The sequence below is a fragment of the Osmerus eperlanus genome, chromosome 18, assembly GCF_963692335.1.
Source record: "Osmerus eperlanus chromosome 18, fOsmEpe2.1, whole genome shotgun sequence".
NCBI classification, from domain to species: Eukaryota; Metazoa; Chordata; class Actinopteri; order Osmeriformes; family Osmeridae; genus Osmerus; species Osmerus eperlanus.
The window spans coordinates 6,055,949-6,083,589 of NC_085035.1; the positions used below are offsets into that span (position 1 = coordinate 6,055,949).

At 44.0% G+C, this 27,641-nt stretch overlaps 2 protein-coding genes across 2 annotated transcripts in view; both read right to left on the minus strand.

Annotated features, from left to right (window-relative positions):
• The window catches only part of LOC134039082 (WD repeat-containing protein 7), a 99,996-nt gene extending 94,442 nt beyond the window's left edge, over nucleotides 1–5,554 (minus strand). Inside the window, 9 exon segments of the mRNA XM_062484831.1 lie at nucleotides 520–622; nucleotides 729–874; nucleotides 1,028–1,147; nucleotides 1,250–1,326; nucleotides 1,486–1,660; nucleotides 1,757–1,835; nucleotides 2,196–2,302; nucleotides 2,492–2,663; nucleotides 5,406–5,554. Of these exon segments, the coding sequence (XP_062340815.1) occupies nucleotides 520–622; nucleotides 729–874; nucleotides 1,028–1,147; nucleotides 1,250–1,326; nucleotides 1,486–1,660; nucleotides 1,757–1,835; nucleotides 2,196–2,302; nucleotides 2,492–2,650 (966 nt within the window). The 5' untranslated portion in view covers nucleotides 2,651–2,663; nucleotides 5,406–5,554.
• An 89-nt stretch (nucleotides 5,555–5,643) lies between these two features.
• Nucleotides 5,644–27,625, minus strand: atp8b1 (ATPase phospholipid transporting 8B1). The gene is made up of 28 exons (XM_062484133.1): nucleotides 27,333–27,625; nucleotides 24,259–24,428; nucleotides 23,563–23,660; nucleotides 22,123–22,236; nucleotides 21,531–21,629; nucleotides 21,296–21,357; nucleotides 21,025–21,097; nucleotides 20,843–20,913; nucleotides 20,383–20,465; nucleotides 19,888–20,046; nucleotides 19,694–19,782; nucleotides 19,389–19,579; nucleotides 19,000–19,208; nucleotides 18,838–18,881; nucleotides 18,522–18,678; nucleotides 18,138–18,326; nucleotides 17,819–17,931; nucleotides 17,522–17,686; nucleotides 17,301–17,412; nucleotides 15,522–15,597; nucleotides 15,289–15,421; nucleotides 14,813–15,098; nucleotides 8,545–8,768; nucleotides 7,986–8,069; nucleotides 7,623–7,868; nucleotides 7,348–7,486; nucleotides 7,069–7,199; nucleotides 5,644–6,925 (listed from the first exon to the last, which is right to left on the minus strand). Exons 2-28 carry the CDS (start codon nucleotides 24,410–24,412, stop codon nucleotides 6,695–6,697), a joined length of 3,732 nt encoding a protein of 1,243 aa, XP_062340117.1. The 5' UTR covers nucleotides 24,413–24,428; nucleotides 27,333–27,625; the 3' UTR covers nucleotides 5,644–6,694.
• Between the last annotated feature and the right edge of the window lie 16 nt (nucleotides 27,626–27,641).

Consider the following 27,641-nt stretch of genomic DNA (forward strand, 5'->3'; position numbering starts at 1 on the left):
TCGTTGGCAGGGAGGCACAGCATGTCTACCCCCTCACCACCCCCCTCAATCTGAGGGCGGGCCCCGGGGGCCGAGGTGGGGGTGGGGTGTGGGGAGTAGGGGGAGGGGGGGGTTGACAGTAGACAGAGATCAAAAGAATTGTAACAAAATCAACACAAAAAGCACAGACAGCAAATTAATACATACACAGGCTAAAGGTCCTAAAGAAATTACACAAAATACACCATGAAGACAAAACATAACACTCACTAACAACATATGACACCAAGGTACTTTAAAAAAGATGGCACTGGCACTGCCTAGTTATGTCAAATGGCACCTGCTACAACCGATTCATGCTCTATTCAAATGTGTGTGGGGGGGGGGGCAGTGTTGCGGGTTTAAAAAGGTCCTCCGTGACGTAGAAACAGATCTTTTTTTGTATTCTAGATCAGCTCTCCTGAACCTCTGTACCAGAATGTGTGACAGAGTGATGGACACTGAACAGGGAGGAGGAGAGGATGAGGAGGAGGGATTGACCTGCTTGTCGGAGCGGTCTGCGATGCTGTACACGAGAGGCGGGATGGAGCCTTCGGTGGTCTTGCCCACGTCGCTGCGGAAGTGTTCGCTGGCGGGCAGGCAGCTAGGGAGACACACACACACAGGTTGGGGGTCAGCTCACACACACGTACCACAAAGACGATCGTGTCGACAACGTCAATTCCAGAGGGGTTTGTCGTCCGTGTCACCTGGCAGGGAGTTTGTAGATGTAGCTGCAGCCGTCCTCAGTCCAGATGATGACCTTGTCGGCGGCGATGAACTCTCCCCCTGTCCACGCCTGGTCATTCTCACTGGGCACCGAGCACAGCAGCGAGTAGTCTCCCGCGTCAAACACCTGCCACACGCATACAAGCACGTGCACAATGTCAGAACTCTTACCGGGCTATTTGCCGACAGGTCATGACGCAAGGTTATCTTCTCGTGTCTGATCTGGTCTTTCTGAGTGTCCGCATGAGGAGTCAGTGAGGAAGGCAGTTTGGCCGCTCACCCTCCAGTACTTGGAGCACACCACCAGCAGAGACAGCTGTGTGAAGGTACAGAAGGAGATACTCTGGCAGCCCTGGCAGTAGATGGGCTTTGACTCCTCCTCGAACACAGGGTCCAGGTCCTAAACACACACACACGCGTATATTTATGTTTGAAGTCTTGTATTGCCGTCACATACCTGCATGGTGGGGTATCACGTAGAGTTTTAGAAGTGGTACGGTACCTGCATCCTACTGACGTCAGCGGTGATAATCCACACCTTCAGTATCCCAGTGACCGACACGGCAACCACAGTGTCCTCTGTAAAAGGGGTCACAGAGACGTTTTTAAGCACACAAAACACAAACGGCACTGACATTTAATGACCCGAGCCTGCTGGTTTTACGCCTAGGGGCCTATGTCCACCACCAGAGGTAGGCAGGAGGGAACATCCAGCCTCCTGTCTGGTGATTGGCTGACCTTGCGTGCGGTGAGAGCGGATGACGCTCATGGAGCTGATCCAGTCGGGGGAGATCTTGGACACGAGGGAGTAGAGCACCTCCAGGCTGGTGGCGTCCACCACCAGGATCTCCGGGTAGTGGCCGTGGCACAGCAGGCGGCCCTCGCGCTCCGTCCCGATGGCGAACTGGTAAAACTGGGGAGACGGACGGGGGAGAGTGGGGTCATTCTCCATGCTATGCTCTTGGGGAATAGGCATGGAGGGGGTGGGCACCATGTGGGAGAGCCCTACCTGGATCCCGGTGTGGGCACAGGCCAGCTTGGTGAACTCGATGCAGCGGCCGTCGTTGACGTCCCACAGGCACATCTCCCTGCACGCAAAACACACGCTCACCAGGGAGAACCCGCCAGGAACACGCGCACACGGACAACCCTGCTTTGTACAGTCGCTGTTACCTTCTCCTGGTTCAGAATCCTTTTCCTTGACCTGGTGGTGGAGAAGAAAGACTACTCGCGTCCATGTAACAGTCGAGTAACTGTACATGGACGCAACTAGAATCCTGTCCACTCCAACGTCAAAGTATCTATTTTGGAACGGAGCGCTTGTGCTTTCTAGCGTCACCCCCCAGTTTCTCCTGCACTGCTGAGCTCTTGCCCCCTGGGGCGACGAAAGGATTCCCACTTCTCTCTCCTGCTCTGCGTGTGTGTTTACGGCGAGGCTCACTACTCACCCGCTCTCTGAGGCGCTGACGATGTACTGCTTGTCGCTGCCCGGACTGGCTTTGGACAGGCATGTGATGGAGGCGGTGTGGCCAAACAGCATGGCCCTGGGACAGATCTGCATACAGCACGTCAGTGTGTTAATATGCACTAAATGACAGGTCATGACAGGCAACCCCATATCGATAATGTCCCCGTTATAATACCTGATCATGCAGATTGAATTTGGACTTTTTTTCCTCAGTAAGAGGCTGCAGGTTTAATATTGTCGTCTCCGGCATGTCGTCCTGAGTGTTTTAAATCTTACCTCCAGGTCAGAGGTCATGTCCCAGATGCAGATCTGTCCGTCGTGGCAGCCAGTGATGATGGTGGCCAGGTCATCCATCACCAGCAGGCTGGAGATGCAGTGAGTGGGCGCCGTGCGGCCCCACAGCACTATGGGTAGAACCAAGTTGTTTCCCGACATGGTTTCTCTTGCGCTGAGAAAGAGAAAAGAGGCAGGTGAGTTGGTGAGTGAGTGAGTGAGTGAGTGAGTGAGTGAGTGAGTGAGTGGGTGAGAGTTCATGCCAGTTCATGTTCACATGGTTGGAACACTAGGGTCAGAGACAGGAATTATTGGCACATTAGAGTAGTTTTAAGATCAATTCAGTCTCCACTTTTATCCTCTACACAAAAATCTATTCAGAAGGTCATCTAAACAGTGAGTTTGTAATCTCAATGAGATTGTAATCTCAGCCTGTCAGACCTCAGTGATTATTAGGATACATCATAACAATACCACAAAATGATCCTTTCAGTGGGGGCAGGCCTGTTGAACCCGGATTCAATCCTTCTTGTTGTAGATATAGCCTAAAACTAAGAAACGTACTTACTTTACAACAACAAAAAACATTTGCCACCTCAAAACTAAAGACCCAACACTGATCAATTAATGAAAAAGAAGACCCTTCCCTAAATCGAGCCAAACATCCAAACAGGACAACACTGTTTGGCAAACCCTATTTGTAACCAGTTACATGAACATCAGTTATGTCAGTGTTATGCAATCCATATTGATTGCATCCCCGTGGTGGCTCTTCTGCATTAGTCACCAGCATACCAAATAATGTGAGAGCATGAGAATATTCCTCACAAAACTATAGCCTCATAGTAAAGGACATTTTGAGAAAAGAAATGCATTAGCCTACCCTAATACACATCTAGGCTAATAAAATTAAGGAATATGTTTTATTGGGCGGTTGGTCATCAGTCTCTCAACCAACAGGTGACATCCCAGTTGCTTAGCAAAAAGTTCCTAGCTAAAGAAACAAAAGATACGATTTCCACAAGCCTAGTCAGAATTCCTTCACCATTTTCCTTTTCTTTCATATCTGAGCAAACAAGCACAATTGCCTACTACAGCCGATGCCTCATGAATACAAAAGACTAGTACAGTATGGTAGAGAGGGTAGCACAATACCTGGTACATTCATGCCTTCTCAGGGTGAACCTCAACCTTCGAAACATCACTTTTATCTTCGCAATCTGCAACAGCTTCATTCTGAAAACCTGATATTGGACCCTTCTACTCAAACGACGAACGCAAAAACAATCTCTGTCGCTCTATGAAGGATTCCACTCTGCAGTCTGAACAGCAAGTTAGACACACGGCTTTCAATGTGTGGGCTGCCAATCCATCCACAGGCTTTCAAAGCAATCAATACACAGTCACACATTCCAAAGCAGAAGACTAAACTAGTCGTGTGTAGGTTGATCCATAGATTGAGGTTACTGTGCAGCCAACCAAAGCGTGGAATGAACCAAAATAATCTATGGTTATGCTATTGGTTCATCTGACAGACTTCAGGAGATACAGAAAGGCTAAAGCAAAATCTTTAGGGTGAGATAAGGGTACGTTGATGCTTGCATCCTGGCTTACATTACATTGTATCTCTCTTTCTGTCGAGCCAAACCGTCCAACACTGTATATTAGTTATTAGACTAACAATAATAAAGATGTGGTTTTAACTGATATTGTTGTGACAGCGTCAACTGCCATGTGGAAAAATAACCTGGTGTGATACGTCCAGTGTAGCATGCAGAAAACCTCCCTTCAAATGATATGGCCTAATGTGTCAGACATTAGGACATGTCACAGTTTGGGCTGTCTTGCTTTGAGGATATACCCTTACTGTATTACCAACTGGCAATGGGTTCTTCTCAGAGGTGACTCAAATGCTAAAACAGGCCTACTGAAACAGTAATGATCGGGAACAAGTCGTTTTCCAAATCTTAGCCTAAATGAGCTAGTTCTCCCAAAGGACTCAGGTTCATATAAGGTTGTAGCCTAGATACACAAGTTGATTTAACGCAAGTGACTCCATACCTCCCCACAATATTATAATGCATTATATTTAATACAGCGAAATTGGCTTATAATCATCAGCTACCGTATGCCAGTCTCGTCTTGATTACTGCCGAGTGGTGGTGGTGTGTGTGATGATGCATGAAAACATTTTAACGATTAAGTGGCATGTTGCAAAGCAATAGACCCTTTATTGTGCGGATAGACGCAGAATGTTGGGCAGCTAAGTCCTTGAATAGGTTGATGTTAAAGACAGTGCTTGGATCTATGAAACCCTACCACAATAAGCTTATTTGCAGTGGAGAACGAACTGGTTGGCTAGATACTAGATAACGTCGATGGCTACAGCTAGATAGCTAACTACAGTAGCTACGTTGGTGAAATGAAAAACTGCAAATGATACAAACTCCTACGACACCTTGACAAACTACGAAATTAGAATGATATGGCTATATGTGTGTGCATGTAGATAAGGACAGCCAATATCCATTTGTAAACATACAGAATTTGCTAACAACATAGAAGCAACCCTTCAAGCTAACTCGCGTCTGACATTGGGATATTTCTTTCATGGAGCCGGGCTGTCCTGCGGCGCAGTTTGCATTAACTGTTGTGACCCAACATTAAACAATATGGGGTGAGAATTCAAGTTTGATCAAGGTAGATATATTATTTAATTTAAAATCCCATTTGTTATTCAAAACATATTCCCCAACTCAATGTGTGCATTATTTTCTAAATCACCCGACAGTTATGTGACCCTGCAACACCCAAACGAACGTCGTTGGTGTAGCTAGCAAATGTAGCAATACCTGCAATGTCGTCGCTTCCGGGTTATAAAAACGGCTTTATGTGTCCATTGATAAATTTCACTTACCGGCAAATGACTCTATAGGGACATCCTTTTCTTGGGAAACTTCTTGATAAAAATTGTATATCCGAGTACGTCTAGAAAATTCTAAGACGCCTTGATATTTACCCTCTGCAGAGATCCTCTCTGCTCAGCTGATTACACGACAGCTGTTAACGTTGCCGTCAATGGATGATCAGTGACGTAAAGACTAAATACAATACTGTAGCCTACTTTCATCCAGACACTCAGAGAAACAAAAGTGTGCATGTTTAGTCTGCCTTTATTCCTTGTCATTTTACAAAGTATTTTACATCAGTACACAAAAATAGGTTATAAAAGATAAGGCCACATTGTGTCCTTCCTTACAGCTTCCTTCCAGAATTCCAATAAGACAACAAATAATCACAAATAAGAACCATATCATATCTTGTATCTTGTAACTGGTTATGACATATGAAACTGCAGCTAGTCTTCTGCATATATTTGGCCCATGATCCGATTAGATATCAGAACAGTCAATTGTGGCAAAAAATGACAAATTAACTGACGCATTCAAGCTGTGCTAATTTCTCTAATTTTAGCCATGTCAAACTACCGCCATAGCTATTTACTAACAGTAGTCTCATAACAAAACCATGCACAATCTAAAGAGGGTTGACAGAACGGACTTCAGAACACAACTGACTGACACTTCGCTGAATAATATTCTTTGAGACATTTTGCAGTTAGAGTAATTTGGCTAGAAACAAGTTATAATGGATAATATTGTCCAGAGGAACTGAGTTGTTGGGGTCAGTGTAGACAACTTGTTTTGCTTTAAAATATCACTATTCCTTACATAAAATAAGTTTGAAATGCCATTTAGCAGAGGACAGAATAAAAGAACAATAAAAAAACGGAAAATAAACTAGTGATATCATGCCCTCAGAAATTCTGATTATGACACCCTTCTGCAAGTAAGCAATTTACAGTCAATAGGGTCACATATAAGCCTATACTATTCACAATTTTAAATAAAGCGCTTACAATTTCAGCTAAAAAAAGTCCTGAAAACTTTGCATACCTGGCATATTTCACATTATTCGGCAGCAGAACAGGTAGCTCTACTCACCAAACAAAATGTATTTTCACCAGTAACAAGCTATTCCCCAATAGTCCATGAGGGGGAGACAAAAGAAAAGCCATATTATCCTGAGTTAAACATCATTGTCATGCAATAATATTAGGCCACACCCCCATTAAACAGTGGTTTTCAGTGTGCTGTTCCGTGTTAGTCTGTTCATAGAGTGGGCTAGGCCTATAAGGCCAGCCCGTTAAATGTTTTCTCCCTCTCTCTGAGGGACCTCCCTGATGCTGTCCTGGGGGTCTCTGTGTGCAGCGGGCCTTCGTCGGATGCTGCGGCCAGACGCAATGAGGTCAGCGTAGCCTCTGGAGTGAGAGAAGGCGTAGGCGGATCGACGGGATTGTCGGCCGCGCTGGAACGGAGCAGGCTTCTTCTTCTTCTCCTCCTCCTCCATCTCATACTTCTTCCTGTTTCTCTGGACCTGGAAGTTACATTTTTTTTTTATAAAACCATGTTACATACCATCCATGATATGGATCCAAAGAAGGAAGTTACAAAAGTAAGGGTCGTCTCTGGACGACGTCAGTGAAACAAGTCTTTATGTGAGAAGAAAGTAGGCCTTACCTTGTCCCCCACAGAAGGCCATATGGATTTGTGAAGGAACTGAATACAGATGACAGGTAGAAGGCTGATAGCCACAGTCAGAATGATGGTCAGCCACAGGTAGGGCTGTCTCAAGGCATTGGAGGCTACTCCTGTTCAGAAACATGTGCTTTAGTGCATTTGCAGTTCATCATTACAATCATTTGTATCTGTGGCCAGCACCTGGTTTTAAAGAGCATGGAGGTTAAACCCGAACAATTGCCTGAAGCATAGGTAAGGCACAACACAACACATGCTCACCAGTGAACGTGAAAGCCGAAGGGAAGATAACATGAATCCCTGCACTGTGGATATCAAACATGATCCCGAAGTATATCGCTATACTACCAAGGACCGCAAAGCAGTTCACGAACGTCCAGTACGATGTGTCCAGTGATATCTTGAGAGAATCGGAGAAGGAGGACGTTTAATATACCCATTAATAGGTCACAGTCTCGTTTCCTGGACTAAATCCCTCTGCGTAAATTGTCTGTTATTTATTGTTTTACTTCCTGAGAAAGTATCACCATAACTACCTGCAGGTTGACAGTGATGATGAGGGAGGATGCGGTAACCACAGCAAAGGACTGGTAGTCGGAGGGAGCTTCTCCGTCCTGGCCCATGGTCTGCAGGAAGGCTCCATAGGGGATGAAGAAGGTGATCAGAGACACGAAGATCCCATGGAAGAGACTGATGAAGAAGTTCTTGTAGTTGAAGAGTGCCCCCTGTTGGCCCGGGAGGTATAACTTGGGGAACTTGAGACTAAGTTTATCATTCACATCCTTGTGTAAAGAGGAAACAGAACACAGATATTAGGCGTCATCGCAATCCGGAGTGTTATTTATCCAGCCATGCTGTGTTGTGTGTTTATTCTGGACTACTGGATGAGCCAGTCTTACCTGATCCAAAAGGCCAACCAGGAGGACAGGAAGGCTGCTGTAGCAGACGTTGTACAATGTAATGAACCAGTCTTCGTAAGCAACCTTGAGAAGGGAAGGGACACATTTGTCAGCAAAACAAGCCTCTTTAACCCTCGTGCTGCCTTCGGGTCACATGACCCAAAGGTTCATAACGAACCATCGTTGTGTTTACCCAATTTTACCCAATACAAAAACAAATACAAATAATTTTCTTTTAACCATTCCAATGTGGGGGGTCTGAGACAGCCCGACAGTTAAAAGAAAATGCTTCACTTTGTTTTTGTATGAGGTAAATTTGTCACAATACGACGGTGGGTCACAATGACTGATGGGTCAGAATGACCCGAAGATAACACAAGGGTTAAAATGTATTTTCCAACTGTGTCTAAAGGACAATGTGTTGTTTTGCAAATAAAACATAACGCATACAAAATGTGCACAGCCATGTATTACAGGTGACGCACTGAGCTAATAGAGAAGTGTTCCGCGTTTCTAAAGATATGACCCCCCCCTCCGCTTCCCATAGAGTTAGCCTCACCTGGGCGGAGTACCCACTGAAGAAGGAGTACCAGAAGTGGACCAGGGTGAAGGCAAAGTTCTTGAAGAAGAAGAAGCGGAGGAACTTGCACATGCGGATGTAGGACCAGCGTCCGTGCACCAGCAGGAGGCGCTCGAGGTAGCAGAACTGGGCGAAGGCGTAGTCGCTCGACATCACGGCCTGCATGCCCTCCTGACCACTGATGCCCACGCCAATGTCTGCCGCTGGAATTCAACAAGGGGAACGTTCATATTCACATACAGGCCTACAATTACAGTTGCCAGAATGTGTAAGTCCCTCTTAACCCTTGTGCTGCCTTCGGGTCACATGACCCAAAGGTTCATAACGAACCATCGTTGTGTTTACCCAATACAAAAACAAATAAAAACTAGAGAGGGTACAATTTCTGGGGAAATTGTAGGGTGTGCTTGCTTGCATCGGTTGCACAGGGGTCCGTATTTCTGTATATTTTATATAAAAATGCATACTTATTATTTATAAAGATTACATAGATTTAAAAGCATATATTTGTTGCTGCTCATTTACAACTCAAAATACGAGTGAAGTGTAGAATGAAATAGATGTCTTCTCATTTCCCCTGCAAGAGGCAGCCTCATAGCTGAATCAAAACGAATAAATTTGGCAGAGCGGTGTAAAAATTGACCTAATCTCTATGATTTAAACGTCCTTTTAAGTTTTCCCTTCTCGTGATATTTTCAGGCATTTAGCCTACTCATTGCATTCATTCATTAATAAAGAACCCCCTTTGAAGATTATTCTACGACGTTACCGGCAGTAGAAGATGGAATCGCGATTCAAACAGTACCATCTGCTAACTGAAAATATGCCCCCAAAAACGTAAATAAGCTTGACATTTATTTAGTGGAAAATCGCTCATTGATAAAAAGCTCACTGGTAGCGATCATTGTCAGTAACAACGCAAAATGCGATATAGCCCTGTGTGGAGAAGCTGCCCCGGTAAATTCTACTACGGTACAGTACTAGACTACTGCTGTGTTCGTCTTGGTACTGTAGCGATTGCGTTGGTTGAATTGGATGTAACGTTCCGTTGTACGGTTTAGGCTGAAATTAATTATTTTCATGAACAGATTGACAACGTTTAGGCTGTGGCAATGAAGTTCAGGTTAGTAGTTAGATAGACTTTTGATTTAAGTAAGGGGAGTGCCGAACATGTTCTGTCGCCGTTTGACTTCCTAAACAGCTGTGTAAGTTAGATGTTTTTGTCGTGTGTCTCGCGTAAGCTACAGCGTTGCAGTGAGCTACACTGGTTTGAAACCACAGGTAATGGTAATTTCACCAACAAATCGTTTACTAACGTCAGAATAAATTCTACAACGAAAATGTATATGTGAGGAATGTTTATTTTAACGATTGAAAACAGATAACGCTACATCATAGACCACTGTAGTATGTGTTGCCCGGGCAACACAGGCTAATGTCATGATGCTAATACTTCAGTGAAATAGTAGACTACTGTTTCCGAAAGTAGATGTACTTCCTTAATAATATCAGCTTATACTGTACATTACACATGACAATTGTGTGTCATATCACAAAGTAAAATGAGTAAATAGTTATCACCCTGGCCTCTTTGCTTGTGGCGTTTCTGCAGCTGCCTTGCAGTAAAGCTATAGTTAGCCTAGCTATCCCCCAAGTTAACAGATGCGAAACGAATGTTCTGCCAAAGGTAGTCACGCGTGTTTTCGTGACGTTAGTGACGTAGTGACGTTAGTAACGTCAGTGACTGTGGCTAGCAAATTAGCCACCGTTAGCTTCACTTTTCGCCACAAAAACTTAACTTCAGCCTAAACCATGCAACGGAACGTAAATTCCAATAGAAGCAACTCAATCGCTACCAAGACGAAACTTTTGACACCTACGTTGTCTATGTAGGCCAAATATTGACTGAGTTTTAGGGGGGTAAAAAGAAATAAAAACTAGAAACGGCTGTTCCTGCGAAACAGCAGTGAGAATGCTGAAAACCTGAATGGGGATAGCTGACCATGCTAAAAAAAGCTGAAAATAGTGAAAATTTAGTAGAAAGTTATAAGCTGAAGCTTCAAAGCAACCGAAAGGTATTTTTGAAAGGGGCTGGAGTAGCATTCCAACAATGATTTGAAAGGATTTACCATTACTTTTAAAGGGAGAATAATTTGCACAAAAACCTTAATAGTATAAAAGTGAGAAATGAGAAAATACCCGCAAGCTGAAATGAATTTCAAAAATGTGTGAGTCACACAAAAGAGGCAGTGTGGAAGCTGAACTGCATCATCTTAACAAAGCTAAGATCTGAAATAGCCTACAATGTGGGAGAAGCTGAAAGCTGAACTGTTAAACAGAAGAAGAAGTAGGCTAGCTAGTCGTAACAAGAATATTTTCGTTTTAACAGATTAAATTATAGTTGGGATAGTATTAGCAGTAGCAGATGTAGCCTATGCGTTTACTCGGCTTTCTTAGTTGGATTCAATGTGTTGATGGAATGAAACATACAGCAGTAGGGCCGATACAGGAAGACAAGGCGACACTTTGTTGCAGAAGGATGATGGTGCAAGTTGTCCGTGGAGCATACAACGATTAATAAAAAAGAATCATGTAGACGTGTTTATTGAGTAATCGCATAACTAATTACACATGTAAACGGAGTAATCGTATTATTGGCATAAACCGACAATTGCTAGTAATCGTGTTTCTCATGGTCAAGTAAACGTACCAATCACCTGTGTGAGAGAATGAGTGGTGCGTGTCTGTCGATGCCACGGTGATGGTGCAGCTATGATTGCTAACGCGCTGAGGGCAGAGAATAAGAGAAATGTAGCTAGAATCCACACCTCAAACAAGATAACCTAGACGCAAAACTGTACGTCCAATCCAAAATATAAGGATATTTTCCGAGACCCAAGACTCTGCCGAAACCAGAGATATTCTTTATATGTCTGTGCAGTCAGAAATACGACTCTACCTGCAGTTTCAAAAACGTGTTCCTTTTGCTTTCCTGGTGCTTGTTTGTTTGGTTGCCACGGTGATGGCGCAGCTGTGATAGCTAACGAGCTAGGCAGAGAGAAAAACGAACATTTACCTAGCATCCACACCTCAAACAAGTTGACCTAGACGCAAAACTATACGTCCAATCCAAAATATAAGGATATTTTCCGAGACCCAAGACTCTGCCGAAACCAGAGATGTCCTTTATATGTCTGTGCGGTCAGAAATACGACTCTATCGGCAGTTTCAAAATCTTGTTCCTTCTTGCTTTCTCTGACTGATTTTACTCACCTCTCCATTGAAGTTAGTGAGAGAATTTGAAAGGCTGCTCTCGCTTCAAGGCTCATAGCTGAAAATCTGTAAATGTGAGCTCTTTAGTAGTTACATTGGCTGAAAGAAGACAATTCTTCCTACATTTTAAGGTATAACTTGTTTCTGTAAGTTAAACTATATGAACGTTAGAGGAATTTGTTTGACAAATTAGTTGAATATCAGAAAAAGAGCAGCAAGCAGAGTGTCTGCTTGCTGCTCATTCATAAAAATCAAGAAGGAGCAAACATTTTAATGTATTTCTAACTGTCATAATTCAAAATTGGCTGAACATTTGAAAAAGCTGAATCATTTGGGAATAGCTGAATGTCTTGTGAACATTTTAAAGGTTGAATGGTGTCTCTAGCTGAAAGTAAGCTGAAGTAGTTACGTTTGAAAGAGGAGGAAGCTTTTTAATGATTTGAAAGGATTTACCATTACTTTTAATGGGAGAATAATTTGCACAAAAACCTTAATGTCTTAAAAAGTATAAAAGTGAGAAATACCAAAAGTCATAGCCATCATCTCCTGAAGGAGCTGAACGTTTTGATACAAAAGTTGTAGGAATCGGTTAAAGTATGCAGAACGAGTTAAAGGCCAAAAAACGGCGGAAGAACTAAGAAGTTGAAAAACAATAGTGAGAATGCTTAACAGCATTCTCACAACTAGAAAAGGCTGTTCCTGCGAAACAGCAGTGAGAATGCTGAAAACCTGAATGGGGATAGCTGACCATGCTAAAAAAGCTGAAAATAGTGAAAATTTAGTAGAAAGTTATAAGCTGAAGCTTCAAAGCAACCGAAAGGTATTTTTGAAAGGGGCTGGAGCAGCATTCCAACAATGATTTGAAAGGATTTACCATTACTTTTAAAGGGAGAATAATTTGCACAAAAACCTTTATATTTTAAAAAGTATAAAAGTGAGAAATGAGAAAATACCCGCAAGCTGAAATGAATTTCAAAAATGTGTGAGTGACACAAAAGAGGCAGTGTGGAAGCTGAACTGCATCATCTGCATCATCTTAACAAAGCTAAGAGCTAAAATAGCCTACAATGCGGGAGAAGCTGAAAGCTGAACTGTTAAACAGAAGAAGTAGGCTAGCTAGTCGGAACAAGAATATTATCGTTTTAACAGCTGAAATTATAGTTGGGATAGTAATAGCAGTAGCAGATGTAGCCTACCATTGAGTGCGTTTACTCGGCTTTCTTAGTAGGATTCAATGTGTTGATGGAATGAAACATACAGCAGTAGAGCCGATACAGGAAGACACGGCGACACTTTGTTGCAGAAGGATGATGGTGCAAGTTGTCCGTGGAGCATACAACGATTAATAAAAAAGAATCATGTAGACGCGTTTATTGAGTAATCGCATAACTAATTACACATGTAAACGGAGTAATCGTATTATTGGCATAAACCGACAATTGCTAGTAATCGTGTTTCTCATGGTCAAGTAAACGTACCAATCACCTGTGTGAGAGACTGAGTGGTGCGTGTCTGTCGTTACGGTGATGGTGCAGCTATGATTGCTAACGCGCTGAGGGCAGAGAATAAGAGAAATGTAGCTAGAATCCACACCTCAAACAAGATAACCTAGACGCAAAACTGTACGTCCAATCCAAAATATAAGGATATTTTCCGAGACCCAAGACTCTGCCGAAACCAGAGATATTCTTTATATGTCTGTGCAGTCAGAAATACGACTCTACCTGCAGTTTCAAAAACGTGTTCCTTTTGCTTTCCTGGTGCTTGTTTGTTTGGTTGCCACGGTGATGGCGCAGCTGTGATAGCTAACGAGCTAGGCAGAGAGAAAAACGAACATTTACCTAGCATCCACACCTCAAACAAGTTGACCTAGACGCAAAACTATACGTCCAATCCAAAATATAAGGATATTTTCCGAGACCCAAGACTCTGCCGAAACCAGAGATGTCCTTTATATGTCTGTGCGGTCAGAAATACGACTCTATCGGCAGTTTCAAAATCTTGTTCCTTCTTGCTTTCTCTGACTGATTTTACTCACCTCTCCATTGAAGTTAGTGAGAGAATTTGAAAGGCTGCTCTCGCTTCAAGGCTCATAGCTGAAAATCTGTAAATGTGAGCTCTTTAGTAGTTACATTGGCTGAAAGAGGACAAATTTTCCTACATTTTAAGGTATAACTTGTTTCTGTAAGTTAAACTATATGAACGTTAGAGGAATTTGTTTGACAAATTAGTTGAATATCAGAAAAAGAGCAGCCAGCAGAGTGTGCCACTCTGCTTGCTGCTCATTCATAAAAATCAAGAAGGAGCAAACATTTTAATGTATTTCAAACTGTCATAATTCAAAATTGGCTGAACATTTGAAAAAGCTGAATCATTTGGGAATAGCTGAATGTCTTGTGAACATTTTAAAGGTTGAATGGTGTCTCTAGCTGAAAGTAAGCTGAAGTAGTTACGTTTGAAAGAGGAGGAAGCTTTTTAATGATTTGAAAGGATTTACCATTACTTTTAATGGGAGAATAATTTGCACAAAAACCTTAATGTCTTAAAAAGTATAAAAGTGAGAAATACCAAAAGTCATAGCCATCATCTCCTGAAGGAGCTGAACGTTTTGATACAAAAGTTGTAGGAATCGGTTAAAGTATGCAGAACGAGTTAAAGGCCAAAAAACGGCGGAAGAACTGAGAAGTTGAAAAGCAATAGTGAGAATGCTTAACAGCATTCTCACAATAATAATATATATGTGAGAGAACAAAGGTTGTGCTCTCGCCGAAGGCTTGAGCACACCCAATAATTTTATTTTAACCTTTGCAATGTGCGGGGTCTGAGACAGCCCAACAGTTAAAAGAAAATGCTTCACTTTGTTTTTGTATGGGGTAAAGTTGTCGACGGTGGGTCACAATGACCCGAATATAACACAAGGGTTAAATGACAGCATAAACCACAAAAAAAATGTATTCATGAAATGAATTCCTACTCTTGATCATGTTGACGTCGTTGGCCCCGTCTCCGATGGACAGGGTGATGGCCTTCTTGTACTTCTTCACCAGGCTGACCACGTTGGCCTTCTGCTTGGGCGTGACGCGGCAGCAGATGACCGCCTCGCACTCGCACGCCATGTCCACAAAGTCCACCTGGCGCATCTCCTTCTCCCAGTCGTCGATGGGCTGCCCGTCCTGGGGGTTGGCGGACGGCGGTCTCTTGCCCAGTCGGCGCAGGCGTAACCGTCGGCGTTTCTTCTTCTTCTCGTACAGGATCTCGTTCTGCGAGAGGACGGGGGGGGGGACAGCACGGCGGCGGGGTAGACGTTCATTAGTAGGCAAGACGTGAAACCTGCGTGTGTGTGTGTATGGTTTGCATTTGCGGGTATGGATAAGGAGTGGGGGGAGGGGGTTGTTACAGGGAGATTACTGAGCAAGGACAAATGTCAAAGGAGATGGAAGACACACTTACCAGCCAGCCTCCAGTAATGATCAGAGCGTTCTTGCCAGGCTCCGTGAAGAAAGGATCTTGTACCTTCTTCCGGTTGAGACCGCTGGCAAGTGGATTGTTCCTGCGGTTCGCCTGGCGAGTGGTCAGCTTCACACTGTCCCACACGGTCATATGGAAAGCAGTTAGACATAAGATGATCCCAGTACACTCATTCTCAAACCTGGCCCCAGCTCGGAAGGGAGATTCAAACCTACTTCACATCCTCTCCATAGTGGATCTGCATGTTGTCTGTCAGTAGCGAACAGGAGTAGCCAATGTTCTCAGCAGTTTCTAGAACAAGAAAATGGTCTCAATATCTCAATCTTATTATAAGTAGGGACATCTACTTTTGCCAGTCCATGTATAATTACAAATATACATGATGGCAAAACATAGCTGGATACTGTAGTCTACTGTCCAGTTCATATACAGTTAGGTCCATAAATATTTGGACATTGACACAATTTTCATCATTTTGGCTCTGTATATAAATAATTGGACAAACTAACATAATCATGAATCTAATTGTCACTTTTAATACTTGGTTGCAAATCCTTTGCAGTCAATGACAGCCTGAAGTCTGGAACCCATAGACATCACCAGACGCTGGGTTTCGTCCCGGGTGATGCTCTGCCAGGCCTCTACTGCAACTGTCTTCAGTTCCTGCTTGTTCTTGGGGCATTTTCCCTTCAGTTTTGTCTTTAGCAAGTGAAATGCATGCTCAATTGGATTTAGGTCAGGTGATTGACTTGGCCATTGCAGAACATTCCACTTCTTTGCCTTAAAAAACTCTTTTGGTTGCTTTCGCAGTATGCTTCGGGTCATTGTCCATCTGCACTGTGAAGCGCCGCCGTCCTATGAGTTCTGAAGCATTTGGCTGAATCTGAGCAGATAATATTGCCCGAAACACTTCAGAATTCATCCTACTGCTTTTGTCAGCAGTCACATCATCGATAAATACAAGGGAACCAGTTCCATTGGCAGCCATACATGCCCACGCCATAACACTACCTCCACCATGCTTCACTGATGAGGTGGTATGCTTTGGATCATGAGCAGTTCCTTCCCTTCTCCATACTCTTCTCTTCCCATCATTCTGGTACAAGTTGATCTTGGTCTCATCTGTCCATAGGATGTTGTTCCAGAACTGTACAGGCTCTTTTAGATGTTTTTTGGCAAACTCTAATCTGGTCTTCCTGTTTTTGAGACTCACCAATGGTTTACATCTTGTGGTGATCCCTCTGTATTTACTCTGGTGAAGTCTTCTCTTAATTGTTGACTTTGACACAGATACGCCTACCTCCTGGAGAGTGTTCTTGATCTGGCCAACTGTTGTGAAGGGGTTTTTCTTCATCAGGGAAAGAATTCTTCTGTCATCCACCACAGTTGTTTTCCGTGGTCTTCCGGGTCTTTTGGTGTTGCTGAGCTCACCAGTGCGTTCTTTCTTTTTAAGAATGTACCAAACAGTTGATTTGGCCACACCTAATGTTTTTGCTATCTCTCTGATAGGTTTGTTTTGATTTTTCAGCCTAACGATGGCTTGCTTCACTGATGGTGACAGCTCTTTGGACTTCATATTGAGAGTTGACAGCAACAGATTCCAAACACAAATATCATACTTGAAATGAACTCTAGACCTTTTATCTGCTCCTTGTCAATGAAATAACAAACTCCCATGAGGGAATAACATACACCTGGCCATGGAACAGCTGAGCAGCCAATTGTCCAATTACTTTTGGTCCCTTAAAAAAGGGGGGGCCACATATCAAATGTGTTGTAATTCCTACACCGTTCACCTGATTTGGATGTAAATACCCTGAAATTAAAGCTGAAAGTCTGCACTTAAAGCACATCTTGATTGTTTCATTTCAAATCCATTGTGGTGGTATACAGAGCCAAAATGATAAAAATTGTGTCAATGTCCAAATATTTATGGACCTAACTGTAATTTAACTGAGACTGAACATTTTTATGCCATGGGTACCGACACATACCTTTCTTGTCCCCAGTCAGGACCCAGATTTTTATGTCAGCCTTGGCCAGTTTGGCGATGGTCTCCGGGACTCCATCCTGCAGCTTGTCCTCGATGGCTGTGGCTCCAATCAACTACAGAGACCAAACACAGAGACCTTTGTTTCCAAGCCTGGAGGAATCTAGGCTTCCCTCCGGAATGAAGGGAGGACGAAACAAGCCCATACACGCCAGTAGATCTCACCATCAGGTTGTTCTCGATCTGTTCATACAACTCGTCCAGGGCTTCCTCTCGGTTGCTCATGACGACACTGGCAGCCTTGTGTTTCCTCGACCAGGAGTCAAAGTCCTTCTGGCTGATATCCTTGTAGCACAGACACAGGGTACGCAGAGTCTCGTTGGCAAAGACCTACAGCAGAGAGGCAGGGGGGGGCATGGTTACCACACTAACTATCGGGACGTTTTATGGATGATTCATGTCGTTTTGGGATCAACTACTGTAGGTCAATAGACCCGAGGGGCTTTTCCTGAGGTGACTCACGTCCAAATGAGCCTGAGTGGTGTCCTTGTGTTTGGAGTTTGGATGCAGACGCTCATACATGACCGTGTCGGCACCTTTGCAGTACAATCGGATGCGTCCGTCAGGGAATTTCACTGTCAGAGGAGTAGAGTAAAGTTGTTGTTTTTTTTGTTTTTTTTTGTTTTTTTTTATCCTCAAGGGGGCTATATATATATTTTTTTTACATGCATAGGAACTACAAAAATCCGTCCGTCCACACAGTGGGAGCAGTCCCTGTGCTACAGAACCAAGCAGGCCCTCGGATCTTACAAAAACGGTGTCAGACGCGATAGCAACTCACAGATGATGGACATGCGCTTGCGGTCACTGTTGAAGTCCAGCAGAGCCAGCATCCCATAGGTGGTCTCCTCCCCCATCTCGCTGATGGTGATGGTGTCCTGCGTACGAGACAGGAACACAAAGCCAAAGTTCCTCGCCGCGGTGACCAGGGCGCCCTCGTCCGGCGAGGCGGCCTGGTAGACCAGCTCATCTAAGAACGAGAGGAGATTAGATGGCTGAGCGGTTAGGGAATCGGGCTACCAATCAGAAGGTTGCCAGGTCGATTCCTGTCCGTGCCAAATGACGTTGTGTCCCTGGAGAAGGCACTTCACTCTACTTGCCTCGGGGGGAATGTCCCTGTACTTACTCTAAATGTAAATGTGCTGGGTGGGCTTCACGCTCTCACCTTCCTTCTGTTCCACCATGACAGTGTGACACAGGGACAGAAGCTTGAAGAACTCCAAAGTGTCCTTGTCCTTCTTGGAGCGGATGCAAGCCACGAGGGAATGGTCCAGGAAGTCGAATTTCTTGTCTGCGTAAGTGTTCCAGCTGAAGTCGACAGGCTGCAGACGGGACAGACACAAGAGAAAGAAGAAAAAAAAAAACACCCGTCATGCTATCGTCAGAGTCATGCCTGAGCCGGGAGGAGATGCATTCTGGGAAACAAAGTGGAAGTAGACGACACAAAGGGAACGATTATGACGGCATCTCGATTGGCTCACCTTGCCGCGCTCTAGAGACACGCCCGTCTCAGTGGTTGCATCTCCTGCCAAATTGCAAAGGAAACACGTGTTGACATGAATCTAGCCACACAAGGGGGGTGGATGTAGGTCAACGGTAGAGCAGACGAACATATGCAAAAAGAGGGGGAAATTCGGTCGAACCATAGGTGCGGCCTCCGATGGTGCACTTCTTGAAGGCCATGATGTTCTGCGTGAGGGTGCCCGTCTTGTCTGAGAAGATGTACTCGATCTGGCCCAGCTGCTCGTTGAGGGTGGTGGTGCGAGCCTTGGCGGGCGTGTCCTTCTCAGCGTAGTACATCTGCAAGTCCCAATTGATGAACTTGCTCTGGCCCAGACGGATCACCTCCACACTAGAACCCGACCACAAAACACAGACAACGATTGGATTATTTTGCCACGTCAAGAATAAAACGGTAGCTTTTTATGGGTCCTGGTGGGTTGAAAAAAAGTCTGGACAAGGGTCTCGGGGGTCAAAGAACGTTCTTTGTGACGGCGATAGGTCAGGGGAACTGTGGTGTCATTGTTCTCACCTGACGTAGAGGGAAATGGGTACCATGGTGTTGAGAACGATGATGTAGCCCCAGAAACTGAGGAAGCCCCTGTATGAGGCCTGCTGGTCCAGTCCATCATATAGATACCAGGCCTTGCTGCCTATCTCCTCGTACCAGAAGGTGTGTCCAATAGCCAGGCCAGATGATACCAGGATGAGGAGGACGAAGATCTAGATGGTCCATTCGAGACGTGAATCAAAACAGTGAGATGAGTCCATAGATGACTGGCAATGTCTCATGATGAACTACAAAGACGTGGAACAAGGTTGATGGACACATCTTACCGTGTACACCATGTAATTCATAAGTTCATCAATCTTAGTCCTTTTGAACCTGGTCTTGCCCCCATTCCTCATAATTTTGGTATCAGCACCTGCAACAGGGTTTGTTTATTCAAAAACGTTGTGAGAGACCTCTTTCGCCTGTGTCCCTGCCAAGACAAGCGTGTCTATGTGTGTTGGTGTGTGCGCGCGCGTACCAGCAAAGATGACCAGGCCATGACACTCGTCTGTGTTGCGGATTGTGCAGCCTCTTAGCAGCATGTTGTCCAAGTCCAGGGGAAAGCTGTCTTTTCTCCAGCACATCGTTCCTGTGAACTTGTCCAGGCGGTTGTTGGGCTCCTCACATATGATCATGGCTGGGGATTGAGAAAGGACAGGGGTAGATGTTCAATTGCAAAAAGCACGACCGAAACATTGTTACATTTACTAATGTGGTTGACATGGTGAGCTGTCTGTAAAATTGCATGGATCACATTTGAGTTGGCTTAGATGTTTAAATGGCAATTTAGCTATCACACAACATCATTATTACATCCAAAAACTGCTTTTGTAGCAAGTCCTGTGAGATTTAGGTTACACAGAACTAGGAGAAGAGAATCCAACCTCCTCCCGTTTCCCACCACACAAGTAAAAACAAATTATCAAGAAAGCTTATCTGTTCCTCTGGCTGTGATAATCTCGTATTTACGTACCGTCAAACCTGGCCAGCTGGCTCTCCTCCTGCAGTCTCTCGTCCGTAACTCTCAAGCCCATTTTGAACTTCAGATTAGTTTCCCTGTGTGAATGGATAAATGGACAAATGGATAGTCATTATATAGGATTTGTCCATTGACATTTATGCGCTACATAAAAGGAGCACATGTGCAGATCAAATCACGACATCAATCGAGTTTGCAAAGCCGATAGACAATTGTATTTCTGATAAGCAGATGTTTAGAATGTTATCAAGTTGGACCAGACTAATTGTTACAAGTCACTATTTATTTTAATTTTTTTATAATTCCCCATCTGCCCAGATCATAAAAGCAGGCACCCCCTTATGTCCACACTGATCTAATCAAAGAACAACTATTTACAAACACACAAAGAAACGACAGCTCAACCTACGGGCTGATAAATGAATGTTGAAAATGCACATGAAAAACATCTTACCCATCCAGTTCAGCGGTTTCTACATAGCAAAGGCTGTTGGGGTTGGAACTCGACAGCATCATAATGTCGGCCTGAATGAAAATGTACGCAGATAAGTTGAACAAGTTAGATTGGCACTTCAGTGAGACACATTAGCACTGTAAAATTGTATAGTGCGCCTGAAAACCAATGAGTGATCTTACTGGAATAAAATCGTTTTTCTTCAGACGAACCACATCACCGACATGAATGTCTCTCCACTTTGACTCTTGAAACCTGGTTTATAACGACAACAATTTTTTTATTGTATGCCTACCATTTTCAGTTTCTGCCTGTGACTCAAAAACAATTAAACCCATAACTTTAGAGATTCATGTTGCGTCATGTTTAGTAAAGATTTGTGCTCACTAATGATGCAAGCCTACAGGCTAATGAGCACATCAAGAAACATAGCCTATCTGGTTAATAAGTTACCTGCCATCCAGTAAGACCTCACACTTCCTGTTGTTGATTTCCTTGTCCATCCTGTGGCGAGCCTATCAGAGTAGCAGAGTAAAAGCATGACCACATCAGTCAACACAACGGGCCACATCCAAAACATCATGAAGTAACGACCGCAAGGCACACGCTTCAGATAGGCAAGTGCAGCGTCTTAATGCACTTCCTCATTTCCAGTCAGATGGCCGAAGGGCACGGATTGGGCACTCACCAGGTCGTCCACCAGGTCTTTGATGGCGGTGATTCCTAACACCAGAACTAGAGGTACCAACGTGGTGTACCAAGGCAGTGTGGTGATTTGCGGAATAATCTGATGGTCAAGGAGAAGGAAATAGGAAATCAATATGTAAACCTTTAAAAAAAAAACAATCCTAAAATATAACAGTGGGCTTTCTTGTCAGATCAGATGGTGTTTACATTTACATTACATTTAGCAGACGCTCTTATCCAGAGCGACTTACAGTAAGTACAGGGACATTCCCCCCGAGGCAAGTAGGGTGAAGTGCCTTGCCCAAGGACACAACGTCATTTGGCACGGTCGGGAATCGAACTGGCAACCTTCAGATTACTAGCCCGATTGCCTATGTTTGTTCAGTGGTGCGGGACACATACGCCCATCTATTGATGAAGATCCTACCGTGTCATGGATGTAAATCACCATTCAAATATTGTAACGGTATTAAACCAGCTGAATCTATGATTCAGTTGTCTTGCTGACACTGAGGAACATAAGTGACGAGCACCAGAGGGATTTAAACGCTGGGTCGTTAGACAGGACGGGTTGTGTTCATCGTAGAGCTGACCTGCAAGATGAGCAAGGCGAGGAAGTACAGGTTGGCTGCCCGCTTGAACTGCTCAAACATATTCAGCGGTATGAAAGTGAGAGCGTTGTATTTGTACGTCTTGATTGCGTTCCCCTGCGGACAAAAGCAAGAAAACCTGGGTTAGAACGGCGAGACAGACCAAAGATACAAGTTTATTTGAACTGTTGAAGACGCGTGACGTTTAATTTTTAAATGTTGGCGCGATGAAGACGAAGCCAGACCAACCTCCCCACTCTGCATGTTAGGAACCTCCCAAGTTTGAAATACCTGACAAACGTTGACTTTTATCTTGTTTATTATGTTTACTGTATGCACCTGCCCACCAAAGTAAATTCCCTGTTTGCGACCACTTACTTGGCGATTAAACACTATTCTGATTCTGATGTACATGGGAAGCTAGAAAGGGGGACAATGGGAGGAGTGTACCCAGATGCATGTGCAGGAGCCTAGCTTTCAGGTCAGGGCCTCCCTTCCTCAGCACCCCCTAGCTCTTACTCGGAGTGGAAGTTTCCACCCTGCTAGCCGAGTGGAAGTTTCCATACTGCTCACCGAGGGTCATTTGCATAACCAACGACAGTCACAACATCTGATACCACCCGAGGGAGAGGGGAGGTGGTGTCTGTGTGTGTGTGTGTGTGTGTGGGGGGGGGGGGGGGGGGGGGGCGTCAGTGACCGTAAGTGGACGAGCACAGTCTTTATCTGTGTCAAGCGACGTGTACACCAGGGGCAGTGATAAGTGCATCTAACGGGGGCAACAGGGTGTGGAGGAGTGCTGCTTTAGGAGCAGCGTGGCCATCCGCTACAGGTCACATCCCGTCTCGCAACCCTTTTGACCACACATTTCTCCACAGGCGGCCATGCATTTCAGTGGATCCGCTCGTAATCGCAAGGTGCGTCTCTACAGGAAGTGGGAAGGTGGTCACAGACAGCCATCTGAACTGAATCCCCCATAATGTGAAACTCTAATACGGGTCACCACACCCGGAAGGATCCGTTTACATCCCCACGATGCCCCTTAAGCATCAACTCAACACAGGGCCGTCCATCACCAGAACGTTAAGAGTCAGAGCTCTCAACTAACATGGCTGACCTTCCCCAGCACACTGTGAAACAGGCTAGTATATGTAGTGAGTTATAATAAGGGAACCCCATGTTCACAATGAAGACATTTAGATTTATTTTCCATTACTCTGACCCAAAGCACATCCAACAACTTTTTGGCAATGTATGGTCCATTGGTACTTCCCCTGTAAAATACCTTGTCAAACAGCACCTATTACTCCAACATGGCCCTTTGTGTGATTGGTAAATATTTGCTTTGGATAAAAGCTCAGAGCTTTTATCCAAAGCTTTTATCCATATTTTTTCACCCCACCACCACTAACGAGGGGGAAAGAAAGGAGTTGTACTTGCACTTACTGAATACTTGCTCTTCTTGAGGCACAGGAAGATTTTCTTCTGAAATTCAGGCAGGTTACAAAAGTCTCTGTCATTTGCCTTGACCCTCCAGCCAAACTCTGAAAAAAGACAGAAATTGAACTTTTCAAACAAGTGTATCTGAGAGACGTAAACCACACCTCTACGACACATTAAAAGAGGAGATATGAGAGTTGACATTACATTTACATTTAGTCATTTTGCAGACGCTCTTATCCAGAGCGACTTACAGTAAGTACAGGGACATTCTCCCCAAGGCAAGTAGGGTGAAGTGCCTTGCCCAAGGACACAACGTCATTTGACACGTCCGTGAATCGAACCGGCAACCTTCTGATTACTAGCCCGATTCCCTAACCACTCAGCCACCTGACACCTGACATACACCTCTGGAAAAAATTGAGAGACCACTGAAATTCTGAGTGAGGAACGGAAGGGTAAAATTTGCAGTGGCCTCTTTTACCCTTCCATTCCTCACAAATGTTACCCTTCCGTTCCTCACTCCGAATTGTCCTTTTCAACTTGTTTTAAATTGAAAGAAAAAAGGTGCAGGGGTCTCAATTTTTTCCAGAGCTCTACGTCTCTTAGTATCCATAACATCAACATGCGGTGGTGGGCAGTACAAGATTCACTCCATCCCAGCTTTTGAAGGTGGGCCCTTGATTCCAGGTCTAAACTCACCGCCCAACTTCTGTTCCGTCTCCTGGGGGGCACCTGAGGGTCCTTCTCCCTCTGAGCTTGGTTCCAACTCTTCATCCGTCTCATCATCACTGTACGGCATGACCTCATCGTCGGGCCCCAAGGAACCCTGGGAGTCTGATCGCGGGCGACTCATGGTGAGGCGTGAGGCACTGAAAGACAGAGAGACAGGAAGAGAGGAACAAGAGTGAGGGTGGAAGAGAGGGTTCCAAAGTTAATTTTGTCAAAATGGTCCTTGGTGCTTGAGAGAACTTGCACGTAAAAATAAATGGATTAAATGAGGGGTAGTGGCAATTGGCAGTGGTAATTTGAAGAAGAATGGAGAAGAATGTTTTTAAGCCAATTAGCAGGTTTGATATGGCTCAGTAATTACCTTCAACTACTGAAACCTCAAGGTGTTGAACAGAGGGCAGACTGACATGTTAGTAACTGAATGCTGTATGAACAAAGGGCATAGCTTTTTGTTTTAAGGCTACAGTTCTAAATTTCTGAACTAGCCTATGTGACACATTTTCAGGGATAGTGTATTCAGAAACTGAATAAAAGATTGCGCACCTGTCGTGACAAAGCACCAACATTTAATTCATATTTTAAAGTGGTAGGAAATGTCCCCGACTTAACCTGTGAACGCTCTATGGACACGGAAAACCCTCAAATATCGCTGGAGTAGGATCACTAGACTGGTTTGACAGCATATCAGATCCAGCCTACACACCTAAAATAGGCTTGCACACACAGCTGGGTTCTCGAGTGACACACCTCTGTTTGCATAAGGAAACTGTGAAGCAATGCAACATTACTCCCACATTTTAACTAAATATATAGAGAGGACTCAAATGTTTAACTGATAACATCCTTGGTCCTCTGATGGAACCATTGCTGAGGTTTGATTCCCTCTTCCTGACCAGCAATGACTTCCTTACTGCTGATTGATTTCAAATGAGTTGTCTGGTCAGTTAGGTAGTCTCACCAGCCCCTGCTTACACCAATCCACTATTTTTATTTATATGTATGAAGACAGGAAGCACACATGTATCTCAAACTAATGTATATAATTAAAAGTGCTTTATCCGGACATGTTTACAGTGGTGATAACCCCTTGAGGTGTGTGTGCGTGTGGGTGATGGACCTCTTTACAAAAGGCAATGACTAGTTAAATTACATGTTTGACAATCAAATGTCCTGGCAGAGAACAGAGCATCAAATAGCAAGAGTAGATTGTGTCCCGTCCCCCCCCGTCCCCTAAAGATATTCAAATCTGACATATCACCGCAATAAATGCTACTGGGTTACTGTGGCCTGAACCTCAATCCCAAAACATGTTACCTAATTGACATTGAGGAAAGTCAAGTAGGAGGTGAAGGCCAACAAACTTCAGGGTATCATCTAAAACTAGTGCCCCACCCTCACTTGTCCTGTGGTCAAAAGACACACACCGTGGTGTTTAAAAAAAAACAAACAAAAAAAAAAATAACTCTTGCGAGGTTAGACGGTTCCAGCAAACAGGTTTGGGCATCTGGCCTAAGGCAGCGCTATAGCAACAAGGTTGAGGGGGAGGAGGCGAGAGGGATAGCATTCAGCACCTTCAAAAGGAGTCACGCTACATACCTGCCTGACTTGTAACCTGAGTCAGGGGACACACACACAAAGGCCTGTTTTCCGCCATCTTAATTTTTTGACATTCACCAGCCCTCAACCCAGTCATGAGACAGCAGGGAACAGGCTTCATTTTAGTCGCCAATGATTTCTATAAACTGCTTCCTCAGTAGTAATGCATCCCACCTCCACTGACCTATCCTAGCTAGGCTTACTCTAGATATCACCACCACTTATGTCTTTTAATTACTCTGGGAAAATCCCCTATCCTACACACATTACCTCCTGTAGGCTATCCCCAACAGAGCTCAACACCTAAATGATGTTCCTCACAGCAGGACCCATCATTTGAAGTGCCTTACTGAGACACTCATACTCAATGAACAGGTCCATTGAAGAAATGATCCATCCATTCCTTTGTGAAAGAAATAGTCGGCTACATCTTCTCTGACTTGATGACACAATATTTTTTATGAAATACAAAGGGAATACACAAATTGATTAGCTCGTTAGTCTAGACAGTGAAATGGAAAGGCCAACTTGGAATTATAACTATTCATTACTTTGTTCAAAACCATTACATTTCAGCTGACACATACAATAATGACAGTCATCCCCTTACGGGGCTAAATCTGCTGCTGTCAAGTTACCTACAAACTGAGTTCGCACCATTTGACTCACAGGTGAAATTTAAATTAATTTAAAAGGGCATCTATTTCCATAGAGAAAGTTAGATTTTCCTATTGGAAGGCATCAGACTGGTGCGGCTGGCCTTTCCTGAGGGTGACTTTGCCGCCGGGTAGTCAGTTTGTCACCATATATCAAGTCAGCCTTATTAGCTCCATATGAACTTTTTAGACCTGAAGAAATTGGAGTTGGTGTCAATCTGGTGGTAATTTACGCTAACAACTAAGGCTACAGTGTCCTTAATGTCTACCACAATATTAGGCTACGTGTGTGTGTGTGTGTGTGTGTGTGTGTGTGTGTGTGTGTGTGTGTGTGTGTGTGTGTGTGTGTGTGTGTGTGTGTGTGTGTGTGTAAAACGGAAAAACGAAAAAGCTGGATTGTTTTTTATAGCGCAGCCAGCCTTGGCCATATTCCTCCCCTAGCATGGCAAACCGTGATATCAAAATTAATTCATGAACTTTAACGTAGGCTAGCCTATATAGTAATTCGGTGTAGTAAGTGGCGTATAAAGTTGAAAAAATTCTCCAAGATAAGACCACTACAAGAGAGAAAGTTTCAAATCGAACTCAAAGCACGACCAAAAAGTATTGTTTTTTTATATATATACACAAACATTGGTCTCTAGATTTAATTTGAGTTACAATTGTGTAGCAAAACTAGAGGACATGTTGGCTACTAGCTACTACAAGATCCACCTGAATCGCATGGGTCTAGGTGTGTTTTAATCCTTAAATCATTAGCCTATCAACATTATCAATATTGGATATACTCACCAACTCTCCAAGATGACAATGTATTCTTTCTTTACGAATACAACATCGATTTAAGGTAAACTGAGTTATTGAACCATGATTGTCGCCTGTATTCTCTTCCTTACAATTTCCTTTACCTGCGTAGACAAATGGCTACCCACACAGAAACTGGAGGAACAGGTTTAACAGGATGAGTTTTCAAAGTAATTTCGAGCCCAGAAACTAAATTAAACTAAATGTTTACCTAAATAAAACGTTATATGTTTTACGGGTATGCGCTACTGCACCATCTTCAAAAGCTCTGTCACACAGGTTGACCACCACCACCCG

What these genes read in the sequence shown, in the direction of transcription:
- atp8b1 (XM_062484133.1), bottom strand. Translation starts at nt 24,412, where the DNA reads ATGAGTCGCCCGCGATCAGACTCCCAGGGTTCCTTGGGGCCCGACGAT. An exon ending in TGAATTACATGGTGTACACG is followed by an intron (nt 19,580 to 19,693) that starts GTAAGATGTGTC and finishes TGGACCATCTAG; the next exon opens with ATCTTCGTCCTCCTCATCCT. An exon ending in TTCGGCTTTCACGTTCACTG is followed by an intron (nt 7,200 to 7,347) that starts GTGAGCATGTGT and finishes GTTTCTGAACAG; the next exon opens with GAGTAGCCTCCAATGCCTTG.